The following is a 12,566-nucleotide window of genomic DNA, read 5'->3' as shown; positions in this document are numbered from 1 at the left end:
ATCTCTGTCTCCTGCTCACGTTCCTTCTCAGTCAGCGACGAATACCCACACTGCCTCTACTGCTTGGGAGAGGGCCATGTTGCATCTAGGTGCAAGCTATACCTGAAGGTTGACTCTCCACCTAAAGTCGGAAGTTGCCATGAGGCCTTGGAACCAGGCTGGGGAACCTCCCTGTAAGTCAGCCTGAGGCAGTCAAGTGCCCCTGCGGCTACGGAATCAGTCTGGGACCAGCGGTACCACCACTATGGATCCTGTGCTGGGGCCTACTCAAGAGAAAAGAAGCACGGTCATAAGCATTCCTCCAAGACCAAGAAAGGAGACTCTACTTCTCTTTCCTCCAGTCATGGTGAAAGAGCATGCGCCAAGCCTCATAAGCATGAGAAGAGGTCCCACAGAAGGACTGATCTGCTGGTACTAGGGACACAGCCAGCATTAGCGCCCCATAAGATGACACCTTTCCGCTGTGGGGAAGTCCACCACTTTGGCACCAGTACCAAGTATCGAGAGAGTGCCCTTAACTCCTGGGAGATTGGGGAGGGCACCAGAACCCCAAGATGTGTTTGCGCTGGGAGACCTAACCTCTCTATGCCTGTCCAGACCCTCCACTTCTAGGAGATTGTACCTTCCCCTATAGACAGTCCACACGTGGCCTATTATTCACCTCCCACTTTGGCGATCCACATCCTTCCGACGGTGCCACCTACAAAACTTGTTTCAGAGTTCTCATCTTCAGATGAATCCGATAAGGGGCATTGTCCATCCATCACATACTGCCATCAGGACTATTAAAGGAAGCCATCTACACTGTGGCACTATATCAGCTGCAGCTGCCTCAGAGCCGTTGGTTTCTCACGCCATGGGGGTCCTTCTCAACACCCTCTGGATCAGTCATACTGGCCCTATTGGGGACCTTGGTCACAATACTCATTGCCACGCATTTGGCAAGGGATACTTCTCCAGTTTCCCTGTCCTGCATGCCTTCCAGAAAACGCTCACAACTGGCGATAGAGAAATAGCTGCTCAGCCTGGTTCCGATGGTACCAAGAGAGCGAGAGAGGTTTCAGTCTTCCTCTCTGGATGTGGCACTTGCTTTGGTGTCCTCTTCACTCTCTGATGACTTCTGCCAGTTTCAGGATCTCCTAAGGACGGTGGCAGGGGAGCTTTACATCCCACTGGAGGAGGTACAAGATACCCAACACCAGCTCTTGGACATCCTTTATTCATTGGCACTGAGTAAAATTGAGCTACTCATCAACAAAACTCTACTCGAGCTGCCCAGGACAGATTGGCACACATCCGCTGTATGTACACCTACTCCAAGTGATTGTAGAAGAGGGTAAACTGGTGGTGAGGACTTCGCTGCATCTTCAGCTGATTGAAGTGGACACTTGTGTGGTCCATGGCCATGGGTATAGTTTGTGGCAGGAATTGTGGCTCCATACCTCTGATTTCCACAAGGAGGTACAAAATATCATCTAAGATCTCCCTTTCAACAAATCCCATCTTTTTAACCAAAAAATACTATTCCTTGCACACCCTCAAGGATTCCAGAGCTACAGTGCATACCCTGGGTATTTACATGCCTGCATGAAAGTGCCAGTTCTACCACCCACCTCCACCTACACAATGCGACCGGACCAAGCAGCTCTTCCATCAGAGGCCCTATGAACTGCCACATAAGCATCAGAAAACTCTCAGATCACACCCTCCAGGACCACCTTTGCATTCTTCCTCGTCTCAGATGCAAACCACCAGAGAGACAATATTTCTGAAAAACTCTAGAGAGCAGTCAATCACAATGCCTACTGCATACAAGCACCCCACCCCTTTCGGGGGTCATTTGTATTCTTCTTTTCAGCTTGGAGTGCAATAAGACAGGTGAGTGCTAAATGTCACCCACCGTGGCTATACGATAGAGGTCAACACGCTACCTCATTCACAGCCCCCAATCCTGATCCCCCTCCTGGGATCAATCTCACAACAGCACTCTCACCCAAGAGGTATGCTCCTTACTACAGAGAGGAGCAAGACAGCATGTCCCTCTGGAATATTGAGGAATGGGGTTCTATTCAACTTACTTCCCGATAGGTCTCCATCCGCCCTTTTTCTTGGCTATCATGGACCTTTGTTTTCTCAATCGATTCATCCTGAAGCTAAGATTGCTGCTAGTGTTATCCTCTGAAATCATCCCCTCATTAGAAAAAAGCATGTGCTTTACAGCTCTTGATATGCAGGATGCCTGCTTTCACATAGACTTTCATCTGGCCCACGGATGGTTCCTCAGATTTATGGTCAGCTCACATTTCCAGTACAGAATTCTCCCCTTTGGACTCACCATGGCTCACAGTGTGTTCACCAAGCTTTTCTCGGTAGCAGCTCACATAAGACATTATGGACTTATTGTATTCCCACATTTCGACAACTGGCTTCTGGCAGCACAGTCCAGACAAGAAGCTCAGGCCTCAACCTCTGTTGCTGGGCTTCCTTTCTTCCGTAGGGGTCAGTATCAAAACCAAAAAGTCAACCTTAAAACCTACCCAATGCCTACACTTCATAAGGGCCACCATCAACTCGGTCACAGCTCAAGCCTACCTACTATGGGACAGGTTCCAGATTCCGCAAGAACTGACAATGTCAGTCATAGCCAGGACTTGCCTCTCCCTCCTTGGTTACATGGCCTTGTGCACATATCTCACTGCCTTTGCTTGTCTTCACTTTCGCAAGCTCAGGATGTGGCACCAGAAGGTTTACTTACCAATTCATCATACTGTGGATCTCAGGCTCACAGCTTCCCCTCTTCCCCAAAGGTACTCTCATCCCGTGGTGAGTCATGATGGGAACCTCATCAGGTCTGTGAAGGAGGAGTTCCCTTCTCTCCCCCACCCCACCCTGGCTTCCTGGAAAGGACTATTGTCACAGATGTCTCCCTTCTAGGCTGGGGAGCACATATGGATGGACATATGACTCAGGGAACATGGACCCCTTGGGAATCCAAGATGCACATCAACATTCTGGAATGCTGAGCTGTAAGAAAGGCATGCCAGGCCCTTCTCCCCCGCATTTGTTCCCACCATATTTTTATTGTGTTGGACAATACCACGACGGTGTGCTACATCAATAATGGGCACGAGGTCACCAGTTCTGTGTTCATAAGCAGTCACCCTTTGGAACTGGTGTATTGACCACAAGATAATCTAGTCTACAGCCTCTCCCCCAGGGACACTGAAGTGATTGCAGACTTGCTCAGCAAACGGTTCGTGATCAGCTACATATGGGAACCCCACGACAACGTACTACAAGCCATCTTCAACAAATGTGGAACTCCGACCAGAGACGACTTTGCATCCTCTGTGAATGCATGTTGCTCAAGTGGAGGTCTGGGACAGCACTCTCAGCATGATGCTGTCATCCTACCCTGGTTGGATCAATTCAGTTATGTCTTCCCTCCTCTCCTGCTCCTACTGCGGGTACTACACAAGATCAAACGGGACAAAGCGGCAGTCATCCTGATAGCCCCACACTGGCCCAGACAGTTTTGGTTTCCCAACCTCCGTCACATGTCTGCATGCCCCCCAATTCCCTTCCCCTGCTCTACTGATACAATGGCAGCATCAGCTATCCTAATCCATGGGTGCTTTCCCTCAGGGCATGCTATTTGGATGGGCATCTTTTTGAATGGATGTTCTTCACCAGTACAAAATGTCTGCTAGATGAAAAGCTTATTATCAAATATTTGTTCTCCCTCGTGGTACTTAAAACCTGATCAATGGATGACACAAAGCTCAGTCATTGGAAGGTGTGTTTTTTAATCCTTTAATCATTTTTGTGACTCTTCTCTGAACCTCACCCCGCTATTTCAATATCCTATGTGAATTGTGGACACTAGAACTGGTAATAGTATTCCAGCAGTGGTTGTATTCATGCCAAATAGAGGAGGTGCAATCTCTCCCCTTAGGTTTTTCCCTGTTTTATGCATCTAAGGAGCACATTAGCCCCTTTGGCCACAATGTTGCAGGGGCAATTCATGTTTAGTGGATTATCCACCATCACACCCTCTTTCTCTCCCCCACCCCCCACCCCCTTCACCTAACCTTTTTCAGTCAGTGCTTCCTAGGAGAGAGTTCCCTAGCCTATGAGTATGGCCTCTATTCTTTATACCAAGATATCTACATTTACATTTAGCTCTATGAAAATACGTGGTTCTGCTTGCACCTACTTTATCAAGTGATCCAGATAAGTCTCAGGGCTCTGTCCTCTTCCTTTCTTACTACTCCTTAACACTTTTAATGTGCAAACTTTATCAGTGATTTTGATTTTTGTCCTGGAGCTCTGATTAATAGCAGAGAGCCAAGAACTAAGCCCTGTAGAACCCAACTCAAAACTACACCTGCTCGGGCCTGAGTTTGTTTAGTTATGTAGTGATACCTATTAGTGAGCTAGTTTTTAATCCATGTAATGAATACTAGGTTAATTTTATATTCTAGTTTTTTTTTAAACAGTCCTCTAGTACCAAGACCAACTGCTTTATAAAAGTCTGAGGGGGAGCCATGTTACTCTGGATCTGTAAAAAGCAACAGCGTCCTGTGGCACCTTTAAGACTAACAGATGTATTGGAGCATAAGCTTTTGTGGGTGAATACCCACTTCGTCAGATGCATGTGTATTCACCCACAAAAGCTTATGCTCCAATACATCTGTTAAAGGTGCCCCAGGACTCTCTTGCTCTTTATAAAAGTCTGAGTGTATTACAGCACCCCTCTTACCTTTCAGCTACTTAAGGCAGTGGTTCCTAAACTTTAACAACCTGTACACCCCTTTCACTAAAATGTGAAGTTGCGTAAACCCCCTCTTAAAAATTATTTCCAGGGCTTTTTCTCCTTTACCTGAGTATAAATTATAAAAGCAGTGATGTTAGAAATAGAACATTTGTTTTTATCACATGCTTATTACACATTTATTATTTATCATTACAGTATTTTTATTACATTATGAAAACGGCAACACTCTTCCAAGACCTCACTTTCACAGCTTGTATCACGCTGAATAAGTCTGTTATAAGACAAGGGTCCTATGTTTCATCAAGGAGTGTCAGATGTGAAACAGCATGAAGGTATTTTAGAAGCCAACTCGAAGAGTTCCTCTTACACAAGCATTCACGTCTTGAGCAGAGCAGACAAACAACATACATTACAACAAAGTTTAAACTACTTCTTCATAATTTAAAAAACAATACTAGCTGCCTATTTAATTTTAAAAACAGCAAAACATCTCTACCTCCCTTTCCATTTCTTATAAGGAGTCTTGACATTTATATTTCCTCAATGTGATAGATATGCTTGCATGGATTTGCTTAGCTCTTGGAAGGCCAAGGGCCGGGTTGCTGGCCCAGGGCCCCTAGGGACAGCTCTGTCTGCCATTAGGGATTTTTTTCCCAAGAAGCCCCTCAAACATTTTGTGAACCCCAGTTTGGGAACCACTGACCTAGAGTGACCAGACAGCATGTGTGAAAAATTGGGATGGGGTGGGGTGTACCAGGAGCCTATATTAAAAAAAAAAATTGGGACTGTCCTATCCAATGGGGACATCTGGCCACCCTACAGCCAGTAAATGTATAGTCTCAAAAGCCCTAGTTACTGTGAGCAGCTCTATTTTCTGCAACCCTCCTTCTAGTCCTTAATTCTTCATTCATCAGGCCTCTAGCAGTGCGGGGGCGGGGATAACGAGCCCTGCTGCTTCCCCGGCCCTCTACTGGCTGGAGAAGGCTGATCCAACCTGTCAATCACACACAACCCCTGCCTTCCCTTCCCATTCGCCGTTTCCAAACCGCCCCCGCCTCTTCTTCCTCGGTGCCTTTTAAACGCGGTGCGGGGCACCGCCTACAGCATCGTCATGAGGCCACACCCATTTCTCCCGCTCCACCAATCCGCTAGGCCTGAGAAATTGTCCATCATCTCCCGCGACGCCCTGACGTACCCGTGACGTCAGACACCACCCAGGAAGCTCCGCCCATTTATTCTGAACTCGGCTCTTAAGGGGAAAAGCAATTTCAAGATGGCGGCCGCGCAGCTAACAATGGGGAGTCGGGGGTTTGGGCCTGAGCGAGGCGGCCGCCGCGCCTGAGGGGAAGTGGAGCGGGCTGCGGCCGGGCAGGACGGGGGCGGAGGGAGCGGTAGCGGGCCGACGGAGGAAGTAGGGTGCGGGGAACGGAGTCGGGCCGGGCCCGCGAGAGAAGGAAGTGGGGGGTGGGCGAGGCCTGAGGGGAACCCGGGTGGGAGGGGGCGAGGCCTGGGCAGGGTCCGAGGGGCACCCCGGTCTCTCCCTTGTCGGTGTCCTGGCCATGGTGGGCCCGGCGTGAGGAGCCGGTGAACGGCGGCGGCCGCCTCGGTCCCCGGCCCATGGTGCTGCCCCCCTGCCCCATGGCGGAGTTCGTGGTGCCGCGGCACAGCGCGGTGATGGAGCGGCTCCGCCGGCGCATAGAGCTGTGCCGGCGGCACCACAGCGCCTGCGAGTCCCGCTACCAGGCCGTGTCCCCAGAGCGCCTGGAGCTGGAGCGCCAACAAACCTTCGCTTTGCACCAGCGCTGCCTGCAGGCCAAGGCCAAGCGGGCCGGGAAACACCGCCAGCCTCCCCCGGCGCCGCCGCCGCCCGCCCCTCCTCCTCCTGCTGCTGTGGTTGCGGGCAACGCCGACAGGACTGGAGCCAACGGCCTCGACACTGACGCCGCGAGTAGCGAGCAGCACGGCCGCAGCAGTACCTTGATCGCGGTAAGGAGCAGCTTGTTCCCGAGCGGGCCCCGAGCTCGGCGTGGGTGAGACAGTGCCCAGCTGGCACCGCTACTTCCCCGACCAGGCTGGGGTAGGAGAGGAGCCCTCCAAGCCTTCTAGAGTTGGAATCGTGGCCCATACGGGCAGGAGGTAGTGTTACATTGTTAGGTCCCTGTGCAGCCCATACTACAACTTAGCGGTTGGTATTCCTGCCCAGACTGCCATCCTCCTGCATTGACAGCACATGCAGAAGCGGGCAACGACGGATATGGAAGGGACAGGAGTAACTTCCATTGAGAACAGTCATAGATGTTTTAGCAGCTTAGGATTGTGCTCCGTGTAGCCTGGCTATTTATGGTTCTGACAAATTGACTCTCAGTTGTCTCTGCAGGAGCAACCCGGTAGTACTTGTTCTGTGACTGTTTTCATAGTTCTATTTTTTTGGAAGCGAACAAGAAGGGAGATGGAAGCTGTCAGGCATTAGTCAACAGTTCTAGTTGGTTGGTAAAGACCGTTCTTACTAACTAGAAGTTTTCTGCTTTTCAAAATAGTAACGTCCGTTAATACTACACCACACTGCACGGAACTAAGTGAAGGAGTGCTAGAAAGGTAGCTGATTATTTGCCACTTTTTCTACTGGATGTGAACTAATATTGACCAATACACTGATCCCACTCCACCCATTAAAAATGGCTTCCTTTTCAAAAGGATCCTGGTTGTGAATATGTACTGTAAAATAATGTTTTATGTGCATCAGTATAGGTGTTTAATTTGTTCTGGGCTCTTTAAAGTGGTCTATATGATATGGCCAAGGAGCAGGGAAATGCACTGTAGCAGAACAAATTTTAAAAAGTGACTCACTGCCTTCATAAAAAAGTAAAGTTTCTAAACTGTATCCCAGAGTCCATCATAAAACTATTATCCTGAGCCCCTTTCAAGATGCCTCCTGGCATTAATTGGGCACCTTTCCAGCTATATGCATATTTAATGTCAGATTCAAGTTACAGCCAAAAGTAGTAGTCACAAAGTTGTCTTTAACTTTGCCTTTGGGATTTGGAAGTGAATTCTCCAAGGATAAAATCTGGCATGTTGGAAGAATGCATTAAGCATCTCACTGATATTTTTTTTTAAACAAACTACCTTTTGTGTTATGCAGCCCACACTGAAGTTGTGGAATGGAATGTAGTTTGTTTGGTTTCCTGAGCACTGATCAAATATAGATAGAAAAAGTGGGCATGATTCGCCACTTTTTTACACCTTTGTATAATAACTTATCCAAGTGAAAAAGGGATGTAAAATACGATTAAATCAGAAATGTCTAGTCACACAATGGTAGCATTTTATGTTCACTGTGTACGGGAGTATATGACTACATAAGACCAGAAGAATCAGTCACAATGAATTAGCCTGTAGTATGACTAGGATTACAAACTTGCATTTTTCATGGTTGTAGTGTGAACGACAAGTATCACTTGAGTGAATCACTTCTCTTATCTCTTAAGTGGTGGGACACATGTCTTTCTGAAAAAAGAAGAACAAGAGTACTTGTGGCACCTTAGAGACTAACAAATTTATTATTATTTGTTAGTCTCTAAGGTGCCACAAGTACTCCTGTTCTTCTTTTTGCGGATACAGACTAACACGGCTGTTACTCTGAAACATGTCTTTCTGATGATTCCTTTGGATCCTTGTCCCCTTCTGAAGGAAAAGATCCTTATGATTGAGTCAAAAACTTCACACAATAGAAGAGGAGAAAAATCCTTGAAAGAAGGAACAATTTGTACTTTCCTAATGAGAATACACCTCTACCCCGGTATAACACGAATTTGGATATAACGGGGTAAAACAGTGCTCTGGGGGGGCGGGGCTGCGTGCTCTGGCGGATCAAAGCAAGTTCAATATAACACGGTTTCACTTAGAACGCGGTAAGATTTTTTTGGCTCCCGAGGACCGCATTATATTGGGGTAGAAGTGTATCTATATCACTTCAGGGAGACTTTGCTTAGCAGGCTGGGTCTTGAATGAAGATTTGTGGTGGAACCCAGGATTTAAATGCTTGTTTTGTTGATCATAAAATTAAGGCTTCTGCTTGCTTTGCATCTGGACTTTAAGGATTCACACTTGTGTCTCGTTCAATTCATTAGATAATATAGATTAACACACTGAATTCACTTACTTAGACTGTCAGCACACTTCCTCATACTGAACCTCTGAAAAAATGTCTTGAATCACTGCTGGTATTTATTTTAAGTTGCTCTGTATGTGGATTTCATCTCATTAGCTTGCATGATAATGAGGACTCTAAATTCCCCAAGAACAGTGTGGTTTTGAAGTGCACTGCGCATCTAGGGAAGCCCTTCTTGTACAGGAAGCTGCCTCCAACTGTTGATTTACACAACAGAGGAGACCTTTAGTGTATGAATGACTGTTCCTTGTGCTGACCTGTTACTCCTTTCCTAGTATACATGACTGTAAGATAAATTGCTGCTGCTGCTTCATCTTGTTACTTGGTTATAAAGTTGGATCACTTAGTAATTCAACTAAAAAAAATCCCTCTTTGTATGTTGCTTATTTCAGTTCTTTGGTGTAGTCTGTACTACTTTAACCCAGATCCTGATGTTTCACCACCAACAGTCAGGTAACAAATATCAAAACTGAGCATGCTGTGGTGGGAGGGGGTGGGGTATTGTCTGAAATGTTCACTAAACCTGTGGTTTCACAACAATTATTTTGTTTTAAAATATCTTGGACATGTTCCTTTCAAAGTAATGTTAATTAAGCCATTAACCAGGTAATACACCAGCCAATGCTGCTGCCGAATTACATGGAACTTTTTTGAAAGAGATCCATATAAAACATTTTCTAGAAGGCTTTGCTCTGTATAGTGCTACTTTCATTTAAAGCTAATGAAACATTGATGTTGGTCCTTTTTTTTTTTTTTAAGCCACTTGCAATAAAAATGCAGGTGAACTGCCACGCTGTATAGCATCTGATGACCTATAATGAAAGGACATTTCTGAATAGCTGTATTTATTTGCTTGTGAATTCCAAGGTGCTGTGTGTACTCGATAGCAGTTAAGAATAGTAAAAGGGGAGCACCTTCATTTCTTTTTTGGCATTTTCTGTGGTGGTGATCCCCACATGGGATGTTAGAAATCAAGTGCTTTTTCTGATAGTTATTTCTTCATTTTAGACCCAGAAAACAGATAATTTTAGGGCATAAACAGAAGTGTGGGTCACTTTAATCCTTTGTTTGTTTGCCAGGATGAATATGCTGTGACACAGAAATACTTCTAGTTGAGGGTGTGAGCTACCTAAGCTTGTCCTCCAGTTTAAAACAAAAAAAAGGAAACAATGCTTAGTTTCCTCTTTTTTTTCCTTAATGTGAGGCTGTCTTTAAGGTTTTAAAATGTCCTTTAAATAGAAATGTCAAATTTCCATTTCAGTCTTAACTATTTTCTGCCTTATGAAGGCAAGTATTAGTATTTGGATAACTGGGTGTCCCTCATGCTAATCGTGTGTTTCAGAAACATTGACATTAGACAAAAAAGACTTATAGGTCATATAGCACACCTCCTCTTTTCCTAATTTCCGGTCTAGGACTGCTGCTTTCAGTTTCTTCCAGTGCTTTAAGGTAAACTTCCTTGTAAATGTCCATAGTGTGTGTGCAGGGGGTTCTTCCATTTCCCTAGAAAGACTTTAACATAGACTCAAAATCTCACTATAGGAAGTCTCTTTCTGATGTAGGTTTCAGAAGAATTCAAAGATTTGGATTTTCATCTCCACTGCTTATTTCATGTTGTGCTCTCCTAGCCAGGAGACCAACCAACATTAAACAGACCTGTTTACACATTTCTTATGACTTGCTTTCATCAGTGAACAGCTGTTGTATGGGTGATTCACTTTTTCTAGTCTTGCCTCAAAACCTAGAATGGTATTTCTACAGTGGCCAGGAAAGCTCAGTCTGTAATGGGGAAAGATTCTTCTTAAATCTTAAGAGCACACAATATTAGTCTTTAGCAGCTGAGCAGTTAGTTGGGTCTGATATGAAGAGATGTTGTTACACTGAATGACCTCTCTGCTCTGTTTAACCCCAGTGAAATAAAGGTGTCCTAGATTAGAGCCAGCGTGGGATTATTTTTTTAATCCAGCTCCTGTCCTGTCCTGCAATACCCACTCGCTCCTGCATTGTTTCTTGCATTTTTATCTCACTCCCCCCTGCAAAAACCTTAAATTCTGCAAAAGGGACAGATTCCCCCATGCTACTACAAACAACAAGCCCCAGAATGGTCAGTTAATATATTGTGTGTATATATAAATAAATAGAATTCAGACACTGTTTTTACCACAAAAGAATAAAATAAATCTTGCTTAAACATGTAAACAAAACCCTTTAACTCATGTTATAATAGATATCAAATCTTTCTATCCCTTGCTTAAATTTAAATATTAAAACCTTTATTTAAAAAAAAAATTGCTTTACATTGCTGAAATTCTATTTATGACAAACCAAGAGATTGTTTTCCTGCAAATTAGCACAGTCTGTTTTTGGGGTTGTTGTGTTTTTCTGCCCACAACAAAGTACATTTTACCTGCTCCTATGGCAGTGGGTCCTCCAGGAGTAAAAGATGAAGCGTTTTAAGCAAAAATAAGATTAACACAAAGTAAAGGAAAGTATCTGTGTCCTGACTCTTAGATCTAGAGTAGTTGCAGAAAATAAATGAAGTATTGTTTGGATTGGACGTGCAAGGGTTCCTAGTGTTGCAGTTTAACATATTTGAAACCTTTTTTGGGGGGGGGATGGGAGGAGGAGGCGGCATTAGCTCTATGTGTGGATGTCAGAAATGTCTTTTAATTACTTTTTGGCCCCAAAATAGCAAAATATGAATAATTTTGCAATACTCTACTATAACAGTGTAGTGCTGTCTCGCCATAATTACACCATTGCCATCATCTGCTGACAAGTCTGATAGTTTGTTGCCAAACAACTCAAGCAGGTTTTTTGTCTACTTTTTCTTGGCACAAGTTATTGTGGTGTGCTTAAAACATATATATTTTTATTGGATTGCTAAGGCCTGCAGTGGTGTTTCCTAAACTGTAAAGAACTGGGAGTGATCAGTGCTGCTGAAGTTCAACTTAAGTGGAGAACCTAGCATTGCTGCTTAAAGCGTAGCAGTTTTGATTCAGCAGAACAGTTCCTGTAGCAGAAGCTGCCTCTTGTGAATAATACAGGTGCTTACGTTTTTATACATACACATCTGTAGCTGTCTTCCTTCACTACAGCTGCCTCCCAAACTATGCTGCCTCCCAAACGCACACATTTTTTGGAATGAAATTAAAAGTCAAATTAAAATTAGTCCAGTGTTGTGGTTCTCTGACCGCCTGGTGACCATTCTAGGGTATGGGAACAGATTTGGTAATAAAATGCTTTTCTTGAAAGAAGCAGAACATAGTTATAAAAACTGTTTATATTTCAGTCATCTAAGTGAGTAGAGAAATTCCTAATGTATAGTATTAACAAGAAAATCATTTAAAATACACCTCTACCCCGATTTAACGCGACCCGATATAACACGAATTCGGATATAACACGGTAAAGCAGCGCTCTGGGGGCGGGGCTGCGCACTCCGGTGGATCAAAGCAAGGTCGATATAACGCAGTTTCACCTATAACGCGATAAGATTTTTGGCTCCCGAGGACAGCGTTATATCAGGGTAGAGGTGTACTCTGTATTTACTCCCAGACCATGACCTCTGATGATGTAACCTCGTGAGGTGGAAATAGATGCCTCTTGAGTGAGATT

At 45.0% G+C, this 12,566-nt stretch overlaps 1 protein-coding gene across 3 annotated transcripts in view; it reads left to right on the top strand.

The window, feature by feature from the left end:
- The first annotated feature begins 5,935 nt into the window (after nucleotides 1-5,935).
- The window catches only part of MAML1 (mastermind like transcriptional coactivator 1), a 28,985-nt gene continuing 22,354 nt past the window's right edge, over nucleotides 5,936-12,566 (top strand). Inside the window, exon 1 of one of the 3 annotated variants that reach the window (XM_034779028.1) lies at nucleotides 5,936-6,763. In XM_034779028.1, the coding sequence (XP_034634919.1) occupies nucleotides 6,395-6,763 (369 nt within the window). In that variant the 5' untranslated portion in view covers nucleotides 5,936-6,394. Of the gene's footprint in view, nucleotides 6,764-9,364; nucleotides 9,402-12,566 lie in introns of those variants that run through there. The other 2 variants (XM_034779026.1, XM_034779029.1) reach the window with 2 other exon arrangements.

This window comes from Trachemys scripta, chromosome 8, assembly GCF_013100865.1.
Source record: "Trachemys scripta elegans isolate TJP31775 chromosome 8, CAS_Tse_1.0, whole genome shotgun sequence".
NCBI lineage: Eukaryota > Metazoa > Chordata > Testudines > Emydidae > Trachemys > Trachemys scripta.
The sequence above is the reverse complement of the archived record's forward strand: the minus strand, read 5'-3'. Positions and strand labels throughout refer to the sequence as shown.